Source organism: Ascaphus truei, chromosome 4 (genome assembly GCF_040206685.1).
Source record: "Ascaphus truei isolate aAscTru1 chromosome 4, aAscTru1.hap1, whole genome shotgun sequence".
NCBI lineage: Eukaryota > Metazoa > Chordata > Amphibia > Anura > Ascaphidae > Ascaphus > Ascaphus truei.
Genome location: NC_134486.1, coordinates 244,317,923 through 244,341,491, shown reverse-complemented (window position 1 = coordinate 244,341,491; position 23,569 = coordinate 244,317,923). Strand labels below are relative to the sequence as shown.

The window sequence follows — 23,569 nt, the reverse complement described above, 5'->3', positions numbered from 1 at the left end:
AAGTGGATTCGGTACAACACTACTCTATGTATCTGCATGGATCAATGTCTACAGGAATGCAGTGCCGAGAGAACCCAGTGCAGAGGAGGCGTTCGATCTTTGCAACCTCATTCTGCACCTTTCGTTACCGACGACTTCCCAGAGCCTGAAGAACCGATGCAACTCAGAGGAAGTGAGCTATTGGCCAGTGGGAAGCATTGCAGAAGGAGTAATGGGTTGAGTATGTACTGCATCCTTGCCGGACATCAGGCTCTTCTTTGTTGCAATAGGTCCGGAAACGCCATTTCCAAATGAAACCCAGGAGAATCACACTGAGAACACTCCTCTCCCTCGGGCCTACCTACTAGGCTTCTACTTCCCGTCCCATTGAAAGGGGAATCCTTCATGGTCAAGACGCAGGCCTTCCTAGACTCTGAGTCAGGCAGCAACTTCATTGATCAGGCTTTCGTCGAGAAATACGGTATCCCTTCGATCAATAAGCAGTTTCCGGTAGGCTTGGAGGCGATCGATGGTTGACCTCAACAGGCAGCGTTCATCTCCTTGGAGACGTTACAGATAAAGTTAAAGATGGGTAAGGATCATACGGAAGACATTCGATTTGATGTGACCCACTCTCCAACTGTCAATGTCATTCTGGGGTTGCCTTGGCTACATCATCATAATCCTCACGTGGATTGGACAGAGTCCTGACTCATCTGCTGGAGCTCTCACTTCCTGGAGACCTACACGGTACCGTCCCAAACTGTTTCAGACATTACTCTACCAAACGAGGTGATTCTGTCCGACCTGCGCACGATCTATGATGCCTACCGGGATGTCTTTGTCAAGGCCAAGTCCGAGGAGTTACACCTTCACCGGGATGACCCTATCTGCTGTCACTTCTAGAGACTCGTGCCATGAAGGAGCACATTCAGGAGAACCTTCAGAGGGGCTTCATCGAGAAGTAGTCTTCTCCTGTTGGGGCCGATTTCTTCTTCGTAAAGGAAAAGGACGGGTCACTACGGCCGTGTATCGATTACCGGGGTATAAACAAGATCACGGGAAAATAACGGTATTCTTTACCTCTTATTTTAGAACTTTTCAATTGCTTGCAGAGGGCATCCATTTTTACCAAACTGGATTTACGAGGAGCCTACAACTTGGTCCAAATTCGCATGGGCAACGAGCGAAAAACGGCCTTCAATACTTGTGATGGATACTGAGGACCTTCCATTCTTGCTTCGGCAGTATTCCAGAGCTTCGTTAATTAAATCTTCCAGGATCTTCTGTACAAATTCGTTATCGTCTATCTGGATGACATTTTATTTTCTCTAATCAGCGCAGAAACATCCAGGTCACGTGAATCAAGTTCTGAGATGCCTATGGGGGAACCACCTAATTTACCACCTTCCTTCCTGGGGTACATAATTTTGGCTACTATTTTGGTTATGGACCCAGCTAAAGTAAAGGCCATTCAGGAGTGGCCGCACCCATCAGTTTGAAGGCCATTCAGCGCTTCCTGGGTTTCGTGAACTAATACCATCAGTTCATACATAACTTTTCTTCAGTCCTGGCTCTTATCACAGCCGGTCCTTTGCAGTGGCCTGTTGAGGATTTAATGGACTTCGAGAAACTTAAGAAGGCATTTGCATCGGCCCCAGTCCTTATGCACCCGGACCCTGCTCTACCCTTGACCCTGAAGGTGGATGCATCTGATGTCGGGCATGGGCTGTGCTTTCCCAACGGAAGGTTGAGAAGACACATCCTTGTGCATTCTTTTTCAAGAAATTCTCACCGGCAGAGCGCAACTACGATGTAGGCAACCCAGAGCTCTTAGTGATTAAAATGGTGCTACAAGAATAGAAACACCTTCTGAAGGGTACGGAAAACCCGGTTACTATTCATACTGACCATAAGAATCTTATGTACATTTAAAGCACCTGTTGACTGGGTTCTCGTCAAGAAAGATCACTGTTTTTTTAACGTTTTAATTTTGTTATCTCTTATATCCCCGGCTCCAAAACGGTCAAAGCGGATGCACATGTCAATTCCTGGTGGACGATATAGCGGATGATCATGAAGAGCCTATCTTGACCGCCTCTCGATTCATTTCCACTGCCACCTTTGATGCCTTGGAGGACATTGTTCACGGACAGTCCCAGTTTCCAGAGGGTCTCAACGTCTTTGACGGTTGTTTCTTGGTATCCATGCCCTTTCTACGTAAGGTCCTGGAAAGGGACCATAGCTCCAAGAGTGTTGGGCATCCTGGAGAGATGAGAACTGCCGAATCTTTGGAGAGGACATTTTGGTGGCCTGGCATTCGGAAAGATGTGAGGACTTTTGTGGGCGCTTGTCCTGTTTGCGCCCAGAACAAGATGCCTAGGAGTTGTCCTACCAGTCTGCAACAGCCTCTTCCTATTCTGGATCGTCCATGGACCCACATATCAATGAACTTCATCGTGGAGCTACCCTTATCCAGGGGCATGACAATGATCTTAGTGCTGGTGGAACAGTTTTCAAAATTGGCTCACTTCATCCCCCTGAGCGTCATGCCCAACACCTCCACCTAGTCTGAGCTGTTCATCCGGGAGATCTTCTGACTTCATGGGCACCACAGGTCATTGTTTTGGATCGGGCTGTCACAATTCATGTCTAAGTTCAAGAGGGCCTTTTGCCAGGAACTCGGGGTGTCGCTTCATTTCTCGTTCACCTATCATCGCCAGTCGAATGGAAAGGCGAAGCGGATGAATTAGTCCTTCGAACAATACATCCACTGTTTTGTGTCCGAGGCTCAGGACGACTGGGCAGAGCAACTACCATGGGCAGAATTCTCCCATAACAACTTAAGGAGCGAGTTGTCGCAGGAATCCCCGTTCTTTTCAGACTATGGGCTCCATCTTTTGGCACTTTCTTTGTCCGGGGCTGCATCCGGGGTCCCAGCGGTGGATAACCAGATTCAGCAACTACAGGAGCTATGGGGAAAGACCCAGGAAAATATGAGGAGAGCAGCGACCACCCAGAAAAGGCAAATGAATAAGCATCATCGTACTGCCTCGGTATACAACTCTGGAGACATGATGTGGCTTTCAACAAAAAACATCAAGTTGAAGGCCCCCACCGCGATACTGTCACGATAATTCATCGGCCCTTTCCCGGCCATTGAAAGGGTTAACACAGTGGCTTTCTGGCTTCGTCTAACTACCACCATGAAAATTCCAGCGGTATTCCATGACTCCCTGCTAAAGCCTTTTGTACAGGATCCTACTGGCCCAGCTCCTGTGGCTCCTCCTCAGCCTCTCCTAGTGGATGGACAAGAGGAGTTTGAGGTGCAGTCAATCTTCGACTCCAGGAGGTCCCGAGGGGGTGTCCAATATCTCATCAATTGGAAGGGCTTCGGACCCAAAGAACGGTCCTGGATTCACCGGGATCAACTCCATGCTCTGGGCCTTCTATCTGGCTAAATCATCCTTGGAGCACCATGAGGTTACTCCTGAAGGGGAGGTACTGTGAGGATCGGCCATAGGCTCCACCCCATCAAGCGCTAGACGTATGATTGGCTTCATGTGCTCTCCTGCCTGTGGAGCAATCCTGCGTCTGATTCGTCGACCTGGCTATTTAGGCTCAGCCTCTTCCACCAGGAAGTTGGCTGAGCATAAACTTCTTGTGATGTTGTGCTGGTCGCAAGCATCTGCCTTGCCTTGTCTTGTTCTGGTTTTGACTCCACTGACTTCTCCTACCCTTGACCCCGGATAGTGACCCCTACACTCCATACCTCTCCATCCACGACCTCGGCTAGGACCCTTATGAGCCGCACATCCCAACTCTGACCTGGCTACCCACAACTACGAAACCCACAATCTGGATGCAGCTTCAGGTCGGTGTATCCTATCCCCATCTCGGCCTCGCAGAACCATCCTGCTCACAGTGAGCACTTGTTACATACAGCAACCATTTAAAAAGTCATATCCACTTCCTCTTTTGAAACAGGCTCTGACACAAACCTTTTCAGTTCTGCCCTTAGGCAACAAAGTATCACAAACAGATCTGCTGCTGTGTTCCAAACAGCAGACTGTCTATTACTCTGAAAGCAGTAACAATAATGTGTTACACTTAGTAATGTTACATATCAGCTGCAGCATTTCACAGACTGCAGCACAAAGTTAGAAAGCGGCCATTTCGTTAGGCACACAATTAGGATTTTTATAGATGTATAACAGGAGCACCAAACGATTGCTACATTATACATTGCCACATGCATTCCATATAAAAGTAAGAAAAAAAAGAGGGCGGGAAAGTAGTATTGCTGCTTTAATTGACATTATGTTATTTATGTGCTCATTTTGTAAAATAAGTCTACTGTAGCAAGTGTTTATGAGGGACAGACTCACCATTCCATGATTCAGCCAGGGGGGTATGAAATTATCCAGAAGCTTTGGGTAAACCATTTCTCTGTCATATAGGTAAAGACCCCAGAACATCGTCACAACAAACTGAAGAGAAAAAACAACAACAACATAAAAACAGCATAAGTGATGTTCCACAAGAACAGTAATAAGTGATATGGTTTCTAATGCTTCTCGTAAGTAAAGAGATGTTCAATGTATCATAACATTAATGTGTTATACAGTAGCTTGCCTATGATTCTTTGGGTATAACTGATGACTACAATTATGGATTTGTTACGGTGGTCTACCTCAGATTTCACATTTTTGTGTAATATAGATATTGCTTTAGTTTTTCTACACTGAATAAAATTCCCTCAGGTTTACAGTTTCCCAAATAAAATATTAACCTTTCCACTGGCAGAGGTCCTGTGGCATCAAAGTGCCATGGACCTCTGGCATTTGCCCACCAATGTGCCACATGATTGCCCCCGCTCACCAGCTGATGAAAGTGGAGGGGGCTCCACTTTCGAATCGATCATCCCCTATGAATATAAGCATTTGTGCTATGACGTACAGTACCTGGTGTGCCAGGGCCCATGCAGTGTTAGGTACGTCATAAGGGCACTCTAAATATTAAGGGAATTATCAGTCGTACAGCTTTCAGAAAAATCTACCATCTATGTACATACTGTACACATACAGTAGTAATGAACACTTAATCTCGCTTCACTCAAATGAAATGTTATTTTACTAGACCATGAGCAGACTAAGTGGTTTCTTCTATTTCAGCCGAAGCAGCCGATCAGGCTATTTTCCGGTGAAATTCCCCATTGACTTTTGAGTAGCCACAGAAATAAAACAGTGCTTCCTTGGCTCTTTACCGCTCAATCAGGTAAACTCCAGACGAAGAAACATACTATAACCCACTCAGTTGTTTTTCAGAGAACTTCATATTTATTCAGACTCTGTTCCCAGGACATGCAATGAGGAGTACACGTGATCGAATGTAACAGCGTAGGTCTTCTCTGTCATCCGGTCTTCTTGCTTTTACTTATGTTTTCTGTATGTTGTGTTGTATGTGTGTTTTTCAATGAGAGTCTGCAAGTATCTGTGTGTAAAGTCTGTGTGTGTGATGCATGTGAGTAAGTTACTAGCATTTATAACTGAAAATCCATGTATAGTAAATAATTAGTATGCCTCCGATGTTTCTGTGATTTAGTAGTTACAACCTCTCCTTGTAACATTGCGCCTCAGGCATCAAAATTAGATTTATACACACAAATTGGATGAAAAATGCAAGAAGGATCCTACATCCAAAAGAATCCCTTTGTAACTGCACTCATGGAGAGTAGGTAAATATGGGGATAAAGTTGTCCAGGGTACAAATATTCCTTTAAAGCCCTTCTATGGAATAGTAGACCATAACAGTAAAATAATACAGTTTTATTAATATCAAAATTGGGACACCGGGTGCGAGGATATATATACATGAATGAGTGATTAAAATATTGGTGGTGGTACTGTAATAGGAATAGGGAATACTCAGTATGTGATTAAGGCAAAATTGCCCCACAAACAGTTAATACTCCCTGAGAATAAATGTCCCTCAACAGGTACTAAAAGTTCTGAGAGTCATACTATGCAACCACATAAATCTCACATTAGATAAATGTATCCATGTACAGTACATAGTAGTTGTATTATTTTCAGTGTTTCTTGCTAAATGGAAACTGTTCACAAATGGTAACACTGTCTCCAATTTGAATACAGGATACTAACAGACTGCACATGACGTCGGTAGTGAACCGGTAGCGCTGGAAGCAGTCTAGTAGGACATGGATACCTGGTTGTATAGTGTTGTCCATACTTTACACTGAGAAACTCAGTTTGCTATTCTCTGATCATGCGAGTGTCTTTTCTGATACCTTATGTACATTTAGATTCGCCTGACTCTGCATGATAGATACGGGGACCCTCCGGTTACTCATTGTTACTTGAACATGTTGTGATATTTTTAGTGGAGAGGATGACATACAGACTCCACATGCTGAGGTTCAATTAAGTCTGCTATCAATCCAAACAGGCTGAAACACCTTTCTTTTTCTTGCTAAAACGTTACTACACTGTATGTGACACCTATATGTCTTGCTAATACAGTAGGTTATTATTAACATCTAACACTAGCTGTACCTCCTAGGGACCAGATTACAGGTTTGTAATGTATTCAATTACTTTGTATTTAGGACATTGGAGCCTTTTAATATCCTGTATTCGAATTGGAGACATTTGTGAACAGTTCCATTTAGCAAGGTACACCCCAGGTCTATAACCCGTTATAATCCCTCACCTCAGGTCCATAACTCTTTTATAATCCCACACCCCAGGTCCATAACCCCTTTATAAACCCCCCAGGTCAATTACATTTTCTATAATCCCCCCTCTGTGCATTACCTCTTTATAATGCCCCCCCCCCCCCAAATCCATCACCTACTTATAATCCCACCAGGTCCATTACCTCCTTATATAATCCCCCCTCCCCAAGTTCATTACCTCTTTATAATGCCCCCCAGGACAATTACCTCTTTATAACCCTCACCCCCCAGGTCCATTGCCTCCTTATAATCACCCCCCCAGTCTATTACCTCCTTATAGTTCCTCTCCACACAACCATGTCCATTACCTCATTATAATCCCTCCCCCCAGGTCCATTACATCTTTATAATATCCCCCTTCCCCCACCCACATCTATTACCTCCTAATAATATCCTCTCCCAAGGTCCATTACCTCTTTATATTATCCCCCCCACCCAGGTCCGTTACCTCCATATAATATTCCCTCCCCCCACCCACATCCATTACCTCCTTATCATATCCCCCAGTCCATTACCTCCTTATAATATTACCTCTTTATAATATCCCACCCCACCTAGGTCCATTACCTCCTTATAATCTCCCCCCCCCAGGTCCATTACCCCTTTATAATCTCCCCCCCACCCAGGTCCATTACCTCCTTACAACCCCCCCCCCCCCCATCACCTGTTCATGATATCCCCCCCCCCCCCCCAGGGGGTGGCCTGCTTCAAAGGTTTGTCCTGGGCCCAGCGATTTCTGCTGGTGGCCCTGACCATGTGTGTTCATTTTTGGCCACAGGATTCTCTCCACTAGTTGTTTAAAGGTGTATTTGGGGAGGTACATTCAGTAAGTCGCTTGGAACTCTAATAAAACTAGTCTCTCTCCCCACTCTCCCACTGAATATATTGTGACCTTTGCTATGGTACAATATAATTTATTACTGTATAATAAAAATATAATAATTTAATCCTACAACAATCTTAGTTATACATTGTGCATCATTTTCCAAGCACACAATGAGGAATTAGCTGACCACTATACTGTAAATAGTGCATTTCCTTTGCAGCATCATTTCCTAACAATTCCATCAGATACACTAAGCATCTGTATTGATTGTTACATTGTTTTGATGTGTCATTTGGGAGAACAGGTACTGTACATTCTCATGTAGTGAATTTTTTAATTTAAAATCAACAGAGAGCATTGTCTCGGGGCAGGGACTCCTCTTCCTTAATGTTACTTTAATGTCTAAAGCACTTATTCCCATGATCTGTTATTTATATTATCTGTTATTTATTTGATTATCACATGTATTACTACTGTGAAGCGCTATGTACATTAATGGCGCTATATAAATAAAGACATACAATACAATACAATATACAGTATGTACAGAAGGTTTGAGTGCACACAACATGTTCAATACTGTCTTGTTTCTTAGGAGAACCAAACATTACATAACATTTGTGTAGAACGGTCTCATATGATTCAGGAATCCATTTTGTCTTATATAGCTTATATTGTGCACACAAAAATATTCAAGAAAGGATAAAAAAAGATTCCTCTTATTGCACTCTCTATTATATATTCTAATAAATTGTCCTAGCAAAACAAATGTGCTTTTTTTGCCATTAAGGCTCTTAAATCGGTACAGACTATTAAAACCAAAAAATAAAAAAGTTTTATTACATCAAAAAATCTTAAATTGTGACTCTGTGAATTATATACAGTGATAAAGGCTTAAAAGGTCCTCTCACACGGGGTTGAGTGGTAGGAGACTCTATATTTATTTCAGACTGTAAAACACATAAATATGTGTGTCTGTTTATTTTGAAGGCCACTCTGACAGCTCAGTATAATTTCAAATGGTGTATATAAATAAAGTATATAATGGCTCTGTACACTGTGAATGTTTGCTTAAGGTAACACACAGTTTTATGCACATCTAGCTGGTTTATATTGAGATCACATAATGGAGAAGTACATATGTGTGTAGCATAAGGGATATTCTAGTCCCTCCTTGGTCTATATATGTGGCTAATTTAGCATCCAAATGGCTAAAAGCCTCAGATATGATCAATATCCATAGATGTATTCAAGGGCCATTTAGCATAGACACAATTCTAAATATGTACTCAGTATCCTTATAATAAGGTATATCCATATCTGATCTAATAAGTAATATCCTGATGTCTTATAGAGACCAAATCAAGCCAAAAGAATGGTAAGTAACACAGTCATACAGTGTATTTATAAGTGTCTGGCCAAAATAAGCCCCACTAGATGTATTCATGGGGCAGTATAGCACAAAACACGTATGGTCTCGGCGGACCTAGAGTGCACAATAACCAAGTTGTTTACACTTAAAGGTCACGGCGGACCTACAGATATAGTATAATTGTAACCCAGTTTAGAACCTATTCAAAGGTTTAATTCACCAATTTGTCATAGTTATGCCTCCCTTCTAGGCATACCTAATCATTGACTTTATTTTATCTGATTTCTTTAATAAAAGTTATTTTAATCAAACCACAATTGCTATTAGAATTATTCAGTTAGGTGTCTCTCTCTTGGTGTTCCTTTATCCTAGCCAATTTGAGTGCTCTCATTATAGGGGTTTCTTTTCTCTTTGTTCGATTGTTTAGCCATTACCCCTGATTGTAGCACCTTTAGTCAAGCTGTAGCGAGGGTCTCCTTTCCTTTCCCCATTCCCGTTTCCCTGTGTCTGAATTTAGTTGGGGTGCCTCCTTTCTCCCTCTGCACGCCAACTGACTATGGCTGGTTTCCTATCAACCAAACCAAATCTTACTGCTGGCACACTGAGGCCAAAGATTTTTTCACTACACATTCAAGTGAAACTGATACACCAGGTCAACCCCCTGTGGTTAACATTAAAGATTTCTTTCAGGACCTTAATTTCCATTTCAAAAAACAAACTAGACTATAGTGGGAAGTCTTCAGCTTTGAAACATACATTGCTGATTAACTTATCCCACGAGGACTCAGAAGTAATTTGGCTCCAGCAAATAACATCATAGACGTACAGTTTATGAAGGACTGGGATATTATTCTGGGCAAATGTTCTAAATCACTTATGCAACTATTGGTACAGTAGATTACCAAACGAAACAATTAAAACAACCATACACCAAAGTTGATTCTTTATTGGTTGAAGTAGAACAATAGAAAAGACATTCAGAATTTATTGACTTGGAAAAGAAATTACAGTCCAACATAGACAAATATACCAGGGACCTGAAAGAAAGAAAATATAAGAAATATCAGAGAGACAAAAAAGATTTTAAGGAAGGACATATCTACAGATACCATTCCAAAAAAACTAGTACAGTTACTCAACAAGAAATACTTGAAACCTCAACTGAATACGAGATCTCAGATGCTGAGGAGGAAACTAACAAACATCCCAAACAACACCATATGCAAACACGGTTCAAAGAATCTAACCCTTTTTTAGAGGGCACTGGGCCTCAAAACCCATACAGGGGAAGAGGAAGACCAGGAGGGGGCAGAATTGGTCAAGGAAGAAACAGGGGGGTTGGGGACACAGGAGGTACAGAGGCAGGGGACGCAATTGAAGGATTTGGGGTTCATTCATCCAGGTCAGGGAACGGATGAGAGTCAGATTATAAACCTTTCCGATCTAGAATTGAACCCACACCATCTTAGCGTCCTATCAAAAGGGCTATCTTTTTCACCAACAGGTCACCTAGATATATTTGAGTGGGTAAAATACCTGAACTTGTTTGCTAGGAAGCTTCTCCTACACAAAATGTTCAAAAGAAGGGACACTCAAATAACAGACGACCTAGGTCTTGAACCACTAGATCTAATGAGTAGGGACAATCTGGACACTCTAATGGAACTTATGACAGTATCAGATTTACCCCTGGGTAAAGGGCCATTAACGACCTTACGACCGAAATCTAGATTTATGCCCTCCTCAGATGCATGTTCAAATATAGCGGTCTTTGTATCTTTGGTCACTAAAGACCTTGAAAATCTTAATAAAACTGCTAGGGTAACACATGATAATCTGAGCTATTGTGAAAGAGCTGCTCTTAAATAGCTTGAACAGGACAGAACAATAGCCATCAAACCCTCAGATAAAGGGGGTAACTTGGTCATCCTAAAAAGCACAGATTATGTTAAAGAAAATGAGAGGCTACTGTCAGATAGGGCCTGTTATTCCACCTTAAAGATTGACCCCACTGAGAGCTATCGTCTTAAACTTAATGATATCTTAAATATTGGTTTCTTAGACAAAGTGATCAGTGAAAAAGAGAAAGAGTTTATACTAGTCAAACAGCCCAAAATCGCCACACTGTACAGTCTACCCAAAATACACAAGGGGAAAGCACCTCCACCAGGAAGGCCAATAGTCTCAGGCATTGGGAGCCTTACTGAGAATGCACGTGACTATATTGACCGTATCCTGAGGCCCTTTGTTATAGCCCTTCCATCACATCTTAGGGACACCAAAGACATTCTCTGTAAAATTGAGAATGTCAATGTTACTATGAATACCATCTTGGTGTCCCTAGATGTTGAGGGGCTATATACAAGCATACCCCATGAAACTGGCATCTCGGCAATATCGTACTTTCTGAAAACTAGAGGGAACCACCTCCTGAAAGACAAAGAGTTTGTTCTAAGGTTGTTGACCTTCGTCCTCACCAAGAACTATTTCTGGTTTAATAAAACACTCTACCACCAGACTCAGGGTACAGCAATGGGCACCAAATGTGCACCGTCATATGCGAACCTGTACCTGGGCTGGTGGGAAGCCGAAATAGTATTCGCAGAGAATATGGAGAAATTCACTGACCACATAATGATGTGGTATAGGTATATAGATTATATACTTTTATTCTGGAATGGGACTCTAACCCATCTGAAAGAGTTCATCAACACACTTAACAAGAATGAGAACAACCTTAGACTCACTTTAGAAGTAGGCCCCACTGAGATTTCTTTCCTTGATCTCAAAATCTCGATCAAGGAAAATGGGGACCTATCATCAACTACTTTCAGGAAGACGACTGCAACTAATAGCATTCTCAGAGCCAACAGCCACCATCCCCCCAACCTAATAAGGAACCTTCCTGTAGGCCAATTTCTTCGTATTAGACGCACTGTACCACAACCTCGGAATTCGAGGAACAAGCTATACTCATGAAAGAAAGATTTATAGCACGTGGTTACAGTAGGAATAACATAAAGAGGGTCAAGAGTACCCCCAGGGAAACCCTTCTAAAAGACAAAACACATGTACTAGAGCCAAGTTCCATTAGGTTCGTTGGAACCTTTAATTCCCAATGGGACCTAGCCAGAAATGTATTTCAAAATCATTGGCACATTTTAAAAGCAGATCCAGACCTAAACGAAATACTTAAAACCCACCCAGAAATTGCACCAAGAAGAGCTAAAAATCTACGTGACCACTTGGTTAATAGTCATTTTGAGGGGGAAAAGAACCCTAATACATAGTTACCCGAAAAACCCAATGGCTGTTTTAGTTGTTACAACTGCAAAGCCTGCAGGTCAATCAAAACATCTAAAACATTTCAAAACTGGGATAATACCAGAACCTTTGACATCAGGAGATTTATCAATTGTAGATCTTCTGGTGTCATATACATGGTCATCTGCAATTGCCATAAGAAATATGTGGGAAAAACAAGACGCACATTGAGACATCGTGTTCTCGAACATTTAGGTACCATTCGTAACCAAATGGACACACCAGTGTCCAGACATGTTCACGAGCACCACAATGGGGACAGTAGTGTTCTGACATTTGTGGGTATTGATCAATTCTCCCTTGGACTTAGAAAAGGGGACTGGGATAAGATATTACTACAGAAGGAATCCAGATTGATATATACCCTAGGGACACTCACCCTCCAGGGGTTAAATGAGGGATTTGTTTTTCATCCGTTCATCTAATAACAGTCTCAGACTATACCATCCATCAGTATTTTCCTTTATTTATCAGCCTCTATGTGCCTCCCTACATTACCAGATTTAACCACCAGAGCCCCTCAGATAGACTTCGGACGCACTGACGTCAGTGGGAGTGGCCTCTCCATCATGATAACTGATGGACCAATCAGGATCTTCAGAACCCCTTTAAATACCGGATGTTTGGAGGAGTTTCTTCCAGCCTTGACAAAGCCACTCAGCGAAACGTACGTCGGCATTGGACGTACTGACGTCAGTGGGAGCGGCTACAGAGACTACCTGCCCGTTACCCACAGCTAAGACTGCTTATACTTTGAATTCTCCCTCATTGTCTGGAGTGCAGACGCTGTTACGATCGAACAAGTCTGCACTTCTTGGAGGGAGCCTACGGTGCTTTAGTAACTAGGGTAATTACCTCCTAAGATTTATTTGGGTAATGTAAGTCGTGACACTGGAGACATAGTGTCAGACGCCTTTAAGTCTGTCACTTTGTCTAGTTACGTAATACTAAGACTGTGCTTATTTTATCCCTCCCTCCCTGTCTGGAGTGCAGACGCTGTTAATGACTGAACAAGTTTGCATACCTGGGAGAGAGCTAATGGTGCTTTAAGCACCTTGGTAATTACTCCAAAATACTGGATCAGAAAACTTTAATCGTGACATTGGAAACATTGTATCAGACGCTTGGTAGCCTGTTACTTTGTCCAGTCACATATAACCCAGGGAGTATTGTATTTTTGTATAGAACTCAGGACTGTGATCCCTAGGGTGACGGAACGGATCCCTTTGGATACTTATTTTTAGACCAGCTACGGTACACATCCGCATGATGTATACAGGTGACCCTCATATACAACTATGGGGTTAATACACACTTGCTTGTCTATTGGACATAAGACGCTGTCACTATAGACACTTTGTCAAACACTATCAGTTTGACAATCTGTCCAGTTTTGTGGCCCTGTGTTTAATCATTTAACCCCTTACTTGTACTGTAATTGCACTTACAAATTTGGCTCTATGAGCACCGAAAAGCCCTAGATATTAATATGGGTGTGAAGTGCTTTTACTAGAAAACCAGACCAGATATTGAGGTACTCAATGTTCAAACGCTGTAATTGCAGTGGACTTGTATTAACTTCCCTATAGTGCCTAGAGCGACATTGTAGCAGACACATACAGTCTGTTACTCTGTCCTGGCATAGGACATACTAAGTAACTTCATTCAAGTGGCATACTGTGACGTCTCAATACTAATACTTTTCTATCGAGAGCATATAGCTATTTATCCAAAGGATCTTACATACTTACCATTAAGTTCCGTCTCCAAGTGGCTTTATTGGATCCCAGTGTGATCGCGAGTACCCACTGTTATACACTGAGTGGGGTTTCCCACCCTGGAATATATCCACCGTATTTATTTTAATTCGCCAATTTGTCATAGTTATGCCTCCCTTCTAGGCATACCTAATCATTGACTTTATTTTATCTGATTTCTTTAATAAAAGTTATTTTTAACAAACCACCATTGCTATTAGAATTATTCAGTTAGGTGTCTCTCTCTTGGTGTTCCTTTATCGTAGCCAATTTGAGTGCTCTCATTATAGGGGTTTCTTTTCTCTTTGTTCGATTGTTTAGCCATTACCCCTGATTGTAGCACCTTTAGTCAAGCTGTAGCGAGGGTCTCCTTTCCTTTCCCCATTCCCCTGTTTCCCTGTGTCTAGCTTATATTGTGGACAGAAGAAAACTACAGGAAAAAACAATTGTGCAGCTTAGTGAATAAATTGTAGTGTATTGGTTTCAGTAATTGTAGTGAACTCACGTTACTGTAAAAAATCAGGCATTTTCATATATAAGGGGATCAATAGATCTTCACTTCTTCCGCAAAAGGAATATAAAAGACAAGAAAAAAAAAGAGAAAAAATAGTGCAACACGGTTTATAAATAATTGTGTGCAAAAAAGGATCATACCACTCACAAACGTAATGAGGTAACAGGCATGTAGATGACAGAGTATCTCAGGAATCCATGAAGCAGCTAATATACAGTAGTCTGGATCATGAAAAGGAGCTGAGGTCAGCAGCAGCCTGCATCTCTATGTCCAGTGCAGGAATGTCCAAACACTTCCTGGCTGCAGGTGGATGATGTCAGTGGCTGCAGTGGTTGATAATAGTTTGGGATGCAGTTCCCCTGTGTCTCCAAAAATAATGATACAGTCCAAAATGTTCTCTGTACTCCTGTGCAGAGTGTGCTCTAGTCCAAAACACCAGTGGGGGAATTGGTAACAATCCTACGTGTTTTACGAATTGAATGTGCTTCATCATCATTTTTTCTGTTTGTCTGTTATTTGTTTTTAGAAAGCTCACAGTAAATAGTGTGAAGAAATAATTATTTCATGTCATGGAGTGACATATTATATCCCTCTCTAGCATTTCAGTATTTAGGATTGAAGAATACAACAGGTTAGGATAAACCTATGAGGTATTACATTTTAAGTTTATTAATGTAATGTTTTACAGAAAATGTTTGAAATTTGGCAGTTATGAAAGGATTGTGCTTGTGTCTAACTGGACAGCACAACGTATGTACTTATTAGGTGTATGGAATATTATTTAAAGATCCCCTGACACCCTGAATCCCAGTATAGATTTGTATTTACATTTAGTGATACAGGTTTTGGTACCCCTGGGCCTGGGAGACACTGTGTTACAATGTGCGAATGATCTATACTATAAATCTAAGTTGGATTCCGTTTTCTGTTTGTTTGTATGTCCGAAGCATTGATATCTCACAAACGGCACCACGTAGCACAACAAAACTTTTACTGGACATTGTGCAGCGGATTTGTAGGTCAACGCAACTATTTTGAGGTTCCAATGTGACTCACCTACCAAATTATGGACATTCTAAGATTCCCTCTGCTAATTTTAGAGCAGAAGCAGGGGGCGGGGCTACTAAGGGAGGGGGGGTGTCCTTGCCTGGATCGGGGCTGTGTGTTTGTGATGTGAGATTTGCAAGGGGAGATATGCCAGCGGGGGGGGGGGGGGAAAGATGTGTGCCAGCTATCGGGGAGAGATGTACCAGCGGGGGGGGGGGGGGAGATGTACCAGCAGGGGGAGATGTGCCAGCTAGCGGGGGGAGAAGTGGGGCGGGAGGGATATGTGTGGGCAGCGGGGGGAGATGTACCAACGGGGGGGTCTTTGACTGCGCCACTGATAGAGCTATCTGTGCTGAAACAGGGATATCCATAAAAGCCGATCTGTTGGTAGCCCTTGAGGACCGAGTTTGGAGACCCGTGTTCTAAAGGGATATTCACTATGAACTACTGAGGACTGAGGAATGCCACAGGGCATGGGTATAATGGATCTGTTCTATACCTAAGATAGCTGACATGAAGTGACAACATACTCACTGAAGCAATCGGGACCATCTCAAATAGCAGGCAGTTGCTACCTGACTTTGCTCGTGCAAAGTACCCACTGCCTGAGTCCTGCCTGTGCCTGCACCCTCCCAGGAACTGGAAATGTATCCTCCTGCATCCCAGGCGAAGTTTGGTGTACTACTCCCTACCTCTGCCGTGCGGGTTCGTATCCTGTTCTACAGTCAGCAGCATTTCAATGGGAAAACCTGAAGGTAACATTAATATAGAATGCAGCACTGTGTAAAGTTTGAAAATAAACTTCTTTCTGTGTTCAGGTATATGCATCGGAGACAGAGATCAGTGCTGTGTTTATTCAAAAATAATCTGGTGGCCCTAGAACCTTAGGGTAATTTTCCTAACAGAATGCTAAATATATTGGTAAATTGATGCAATATGAGGGTGAAACACGCATTTGTACTGGTGGCAATGGAGAAGGCCTCTCCTATTCTGAAAGAGAAATTGAAGGGAGGAGCCTAATGTCTTGTTAGACAGGGGCAGATTTTGGAATGAAGGCAAAGTTTGGACAGGCTTTGCCGTCCATGCCCCCACTGGCCTAGTGTTATTTTTGTTTAGACTCCCAGCCTCCATCTCAGCACAAAAAGAGTAGAATTAGAAGCTGTTGATAGAAGGTATGAGAATAGTGACATGAGGTGGACAATGATGAGAAACAGAGTTGTTGGTAGAAACAAAGGTCGTGCAAACAGATAGAGATAGAGATGCTGGAAAGAGTAGTGAATTGATTCCAGGTTACCAAATAAAACATGAGAGAATATTTATGGAAAGGATGAATGGACCGCTTATTCCTTCGTGCAGTACCCCTCGCCAACCTGTAGAAGCACACAGAGGAGTATGATTCTGACTGTCCAGTTAGAACTACCGTAGAATAATTAATGAGACCAGCTGCTATCCTAAGTTGGCTATAAAACTCCACCCAACCTGTTTGATCTTTGCTTGTCAAACATTCTGTTTTACAGGTCAGGAGTCACTTTATTCTTTTTCCCTAGCGCTGTGTCTTCCCCCTATTCCGCTTCATTCTGGCTCCTAGTTCTAGTGACATTTAGGTACATTCTTGTTATTTGTTTTGTATTTTGCACAATTTTTGTTCCCCCGTTTATTATCTTTGTTCCTTCCTATTTATTGCTATTGCATGTAGCACTGCAGTTCCTTGCAGCTTGTCCTGTTATTCCATGTAAGGGAGTGAAGGAGTTAACTCCATTTACAAGGCAGGAAACTACATTGGTGTCAGGTTTCCTACCTGAGCTAGGAGGTACTGTATATGGAATGAACTCCTGATTAAACAGGGTTTAAAAGACAGGAAGTGAGCACCTGCCAGCGTCCCTGTTGGCGAATCTGTTACACTTCTGGTTCCTGGTCTGCAGGAGAGGAGGGTCACAAAGGTTCGCCTGTGACCCAGCTGGGATTTACACCCAGCAATAATGGTGCTCGACCCTGCAGGGATACAGGCTTGTTCACCAGAGGAATTTGCCTGGGAACAGTGGGGAACTCAAAGCCCCACACAGCAGAGAAGCCTGCATAGAGATAGGGAAGAGATTCCTGGGAGCAGCAGGACTGCAACGCCTGCATCTGGATACGCCGGACCAGCACAGTCAGATAAGACTTTCATATTTATTGCTCCCTGATTGTTATATGTTTTTGGGACTGGGAACTGGCCTATCCAGCCAGTTAGATAGTTAGGGACTGGTCAGTCTAGTAAGTTTCCAAAATGGAGTAGACTTTGATTTTATGCTTTGTTATCGCTTAAAGGGACAGTACCTGATACTTTATGTTGCTTGGTGTTGTAAATAAACCCTGCTGAGGGCTTGTTTAAGCACAAGTTCTATGTGTATGTGTTTCTCTGACATCGTCTACAGGCTACTCCGTCACATTCCCATAGTACAATTGTCTCCTGTTATTAAGATACCATAACTTTTTGGTGCAGCTCTGCACAATATTGCAGACTTCATTTTGTTTTCACTATCTTGTTATTTTTGTATTATATTAAACCCTATCAGTATATCTATATCTATATATGAGAGAGAGAGAGAGAGAGAGAGAGAGAGAAGAGAGAGAGAGAGAGAGAGAGAGAGAGAGAGAGAGAGAGAGAGAGAGAGAATGAACTCCTGTCTTTTGTGGGTTGTTATGGTACCTCCGAGGTTCCCACACATCCTGCTGAGAGAGTTCAGTAAAATCTGCAAGGTGAATAGCAGTAATTGGGATAATTGGTTATCTCTTGTATTATGCCGATTAAGATCAAGGGTTTTCAGAAAAGCTGCTATTAAAAAAGATCAGTGGGTTACAGTAGCTTCTGTATAAACATAATTGCAGGACATTTTCAAAATTAGTATTTTACCACAACAAACATGGTCAGACCATATACACGTTTGTTGAAGGGTTGCTGGATTTGATTAAAAGTTAGCATTAGTTATTATTAGTTATGTTTACTTAGGATCGGTAATGGCAAAAACATTCCGAATGGAAGGTCTTTTTGAAATGTTAAAGAAATTCAGCAATACCATTCTTATAGTGTAGAAACTTGTTGCACAGAATCCTAGGTCACAAAAGCCAAATAAATTAATTACAAGCACAGTACATATCACTATACAAAGGAAAGGCAGGTAAATATGAACATATAGATATCACTGCCAAGAAATGCATACTGGACTTGATTTTCTCCCCAGGTGAAGGATGGATCTGGATACCTGGAGGGGAGTCCCATTTGGACACAAAGTACTGAACAACCTGGAATATCCTTTTCCTCCTGTGCGCATAACTTTAACAGGTCCATGCTATCTGAGAATTTTTGGAACCAGAGATGTTCGATATCCAGAAGTAGCTACGGAAGAAAGATCACTTCCTAAATCAGAACCAAAGATGAAGGACCAGACCAGAAGCACGAAAAAGAAGACCAAGATACTTTGCAAAAGAATCAAGAGGCACACCATTTATGGCCATGATTTATAGACTCCTATGGAAACATTGACAAAGTGGACAAATGTCAGGACCAGAACACAGGTATCTGGTCTAGCACCCATGACAGTGGTCAGGTATCATCTAGTCTTACTAGACTAAGGGGTAGATCCTCATAAGCAGGGCCCGACAAACTGGGCAAAAACCCACTCGTCCCCCCAAAACACTCCCTCACTTCCCCACCCCTCCCCCATGACACTTACCTGTGGCGGGGTCCTGACAGCATCTCCTGGCCTGCTCCTGTCTTGTCCCTTTCAAATTCATGTTTTTCCTCTGCAGCAGTAGTCAAAATTGTGGCGACACGTTACGTCCCGTTGCCATGGCAACGCGACATCATATGACGCCACGCAGCCATTTTGACTACTCTGCAGGGGAAAAACATGAATTTGAAGAGCAAGACGGAGAAGACAGGGAGTCGCCGGGGCCAAAATGCACATGCCCGTGGCGACCGGGCGAATGCATTTGTCGAACCCTGCTCATAAGGGAGGGTCTAATTTTATTTTATTTTTTAACGTTACTTTAATGTCAATTAAACGTATCCATATCTGTAACGCATATCCCCAAAGGTGCTAAACGCAACAATGTCCTGGCATTTTCCTTAAAAATAAAAGATCCAAAAATTTGAACAGACTTTATGCTTGCACATATGCAAATCATAAGGTAATGAGCAGTTTACCTAACAACAGAGATCCTCAGACCTCCCATAATGTGAGTGTCATGATGACAAAATGAGATATTAAGTCTTTTAATCAATCTGGTGCTGCAGGGGTTAATGTAGCTACAGCTTTATTTAAAAAATACAAGACATTGGGTTTGACAGGTCAAGACTTTTTCTGGGTCTGTGCTGATCTTCAAAAATGGCTTAATTGTGGGGGAGGGGGCGCCTATCACAGATAGCCTACTAAAAATGACATATGTTTAGAAGGCCATAAATGATAACCAGAATCTATTCTGTCAGTCTCAAAGAAAACGAAACACTTGTGAATGATTACTGGTGCATTCAAGAGCGGCAATACACAGTTTATGCCATAGTTGGAGGACTTTAGTAAAAAGGAGGAATATCACTTGACATCATCTACTGTTCACACAAAGTTACATCTATCTGTAATCGAGGCAAAGAGTTGCATGCAATGAGACCAACACACAACATGAGTAAGAGGTGCCAAGGACAGATATCAATTTGTCACTCAAATTTAAGAGCAAGACTGTCATAATTAGTCTTGTTACGTCCATCATAATCACCTGAATCTATTGATATGACTCACATTTATCCAAGTATTTAGAGAAAGGAAGTTATCTGTGCGTTTTATATATTGAGGCAAATCCTTTTTTTTACTCTGTCATAAAACCGTCAACCTAGCAGCTGATTTACGACAGGGGTGGGCTTATGTTGTTTCAATGGGAGAAGAATGGTATATAGGTCTTGCCCTGGAGTTCTGAAATCAGATTTCCACAGAGGTATGTTTTGGACCAAACACGTGATTTCTCAAATTTCAACACCAGTGACCTCTATGGGGGAAATCCTGACATACAGTATGGTAACGTAATGTACAGGGATTTTTGTTTTATTTTTATCCTGTTATTTTAAGAAACTGTCCTGTTTTTAAGAAACTGCAATTGTATGTTCTTGTAATTCTCTTTTTCTGTAATCTGAAGACTATGTATGTATGTATGTATGTATGTATGTATGTATGTATGTATGTATGTATGTATGTGTGTATGTATTTGTGTGTGTGTGTGTGTATATATATAAAACAATTCTTTAATAAGTGGTATGCTTTGGATCTCTGAATGAACTGTTGCATGCACTGGAGAGAGTATTTACATTTTCGGACACATTTTGCCACAACAGATTTTTGTGATAAGTGCATAGTTATTTCTATAATAAACCGGGACCTGCTACCCTGGCAAATATATTAATTTACATATTTTGTATATTTATTGGGTGGTGGAAGTGAATAGACATGATTGCAATTGAGTAAGGGGTAACTGTGACGGTTCAGGGGATTCCTGCTTCCCAATGTGTCCCCGTCACCCCTGTTCTCCCTGCCTCTGACCTTCCTCCTCCACCTCCTCGTTCATCTCTCCCTTCCTCCTCCCGCACCCATTCCTCTGCGCCCTGTCCGAACGCACGCCCAGCTGTCACGCGCGTTCCCCGCAAGGTGCGCGCTTATCCCCAAACTCCCGATTCCTCCTGCGGCACTCATCGCTCGCGGCGCCCCTCGATTCACTCTTCTGCCACGTTACATCCTTCAGCTGCTCCTCCTTCCCCGTCACCGTCCTTGGCGGGCGCCCCCGTGGCGGGACGCTCCTCACGGTCCCTGGCACACACTGTGCGTGCGCATCCAGCCCTTACAGAAGGCGCGCGCACACGCTCCACTTGTAGCTCTTCCCTGAGCCCTGGTTCCACCCCTCATAGTGTGCAAGCCATTTCCCTGTCTGATCTACCGGTCTCCTCCCTTTCTCCTTCTGACCTATCTCTGCAACCCCTCACTCTACCCTCTGCTCCTCCTCTCTCTCCCATTGGTGCTCCCTCCTTTATAATCCCTGTCTGTCCTCTAGCTCATTGCTTCTTGTGACACCTGTGTGTGCAGTCTCTACACTCTACACTTTATTCGAGCTCGGCTAGTCCCACGAATTCGGGTATACCCGGGTGTAATGAGGTTTGTGACTGTTTTCTGCCCGAGTGCATTGAGGTATTTTCCAGGCAGGGATTGAAGCATTTTATTCCCGCTGGCTGCAATACTGCATAGTATATATATATATATATATATACTGCATTACAATTCATGAATTTATGCCATCTGGTAGACACGCGAAGCATTGCAGCCTATTAAATCCTAATCATTATCATTTAACAGATCAGCCGCCCGTCAGCCAGGCATGAACCCAGGCTGGGAAGGCAAACGCAACGGGGCTTGTCAGAGGTGAGGAGCGGCGCATTCCAGGTATCTGCCAGGTACATACTGGGTATTTGCTCGAATAAAGTGTGTCGGTGCAGTATGCTTGGCTCTCCTGTCTCTTTCAATGCTGGTTCCTGTCCCTGTTTACCTTTGGATCTCCCTGGCTTGAACTCTGCTTTGAATTGGTTAACCCTGCTTTCTCCTGCCCTTGGACCCTGCATTCGGATACGTTTACATTGCCTTCTCCTATTCTCGAACACTGGCTTATGGACTTGATTACGCTGCTCTCTATTACCCCTGAACTCTGGCACACGGACATTACTATCCAAACTCTCATACCCAGGACATTTCAAGTATCTGCTAACCTTTTCTCAACAGGCCTGGCAACGCACTACCACACTCCGGGCACGCCCTCACTGCTGTGAGTGCGTGTTATAACCTCAGTACTGGGGACTGGCCAGGTCTGCGGGCATACAGGCGTTACAGTAACTAATTGAAAGTACCTTTGAAGGAGAAAGGTGAGTTGGCAAGAATAGCCGTGTGTACTGTATTATCCTTGGTTGTAAATAAGTCACGTGCTCACTTGTGTGTTGTTCGTGATAGATGGTATATTTGGGCGGATTGAGGGGAGATATTGTTAATTTGAGGGACTTTTACAATGGTGAAGTGTATTGTCCCATATGCAGGTCACGTGCTCACAGGTGTGCCGTGCAGGACAGATGGCACATGATGATAACACTATGATATTTAGCACCTCTCAAAAGCTGCCCTTATTCACATCCAGACCCTGATTATCATTGAGGTATTTCTTGGAATAGCCTAAAAGCAATGTAATGAACACTTTTATATTAATTATATAAATGAATATTTCCTTTTTATTAATGTACAATTAAAATAAATGAAGGATGTCCTTCCTTCATTTATTTAAATTTTACATTAATATTGTTGATATGTATGGATATACATTATTGTACACCCATACTTTATAACAGGGATTCCCAATGTGGCGTCCGCCAAACCTTTTGTGGGTGCTCGTGACCGCAGTGCCGCTGACAGCTGCTGCATACCGGTCCGCATCAGAAGTCGGGCCCAACTCCTGCGAGCGGGACCGGAAGCCTCCCCCCAATGTATGTGTATTACAGTATGTTCGTGCATATGCACGCATTGGTTGGTGCTCCCCACTCTCTCCTGAACGCTAACGTGTTCCCTTGGGTACAAAAAAGTTGGACACCCCTGCTTTATACAGTCATTATAACATTACACACCATATCGTTAAGTGTAAAAAGGATACATTTCTCAAAATTATAACAACATTTGCATAAACGTTTGGTAACGCACATGGAAATCTCCATTAATAATGCTGCCTATATAACGCTCCTTTAAAAGTTTGACCAATGCACATGTGCCGTGTATTGGAGAACATGTCTCTGCGACATGAAAATCAAGTTAATAGCGCTACTATTTTGAACAGATGTTATTTTTGCATCTCATTAGCTTTGAGGATCCCCGTTACCAAGAAGAAAAATAACATCCATTCCCTATTTCGGGAACGTAATGTTAATAGGTCAAAATTACCGGAC

At 42.6% G+C, this 23,569-nt stretch overlaps 1 protein-coding gene across 21 annotated transcripts in view; it reads right to left on the bottom strand.

The window, feature by feature from the left end:
* AIG1 (androgen induced 1) overlaps nt 1-23,569 on the bottom strand; it is a 448,408-nt gene that overhangs the window by 226,244 nt on the left and 198,595 nt on the right. For 19 of the 21 annotated variants that reach the window (XR_012801077.1, XR_012801079.1, XR_012801083.1 and 16 more), the window contains one exon: nt 4,368-4,469. The exons of 1 other annotated variant lie outside the window; for it this stretch is intronic. Coding sequence is in view for 11 of the 20 variants with exons in the window: in XM_075597122.1 (XP_075453237.1) it covers nt 4,368-4,469 (102 nt within the window). In the remaining 9 variants the exon portion in view is untranslated. Of the gene's footprint in view, nt 1-4,367; nt 4,470-9,883; nt 9,972-23,569 lie in introns of those variants that run through there. One more of the 21 variants, XM_075597132.1, reaches the window with a different exon arrangement.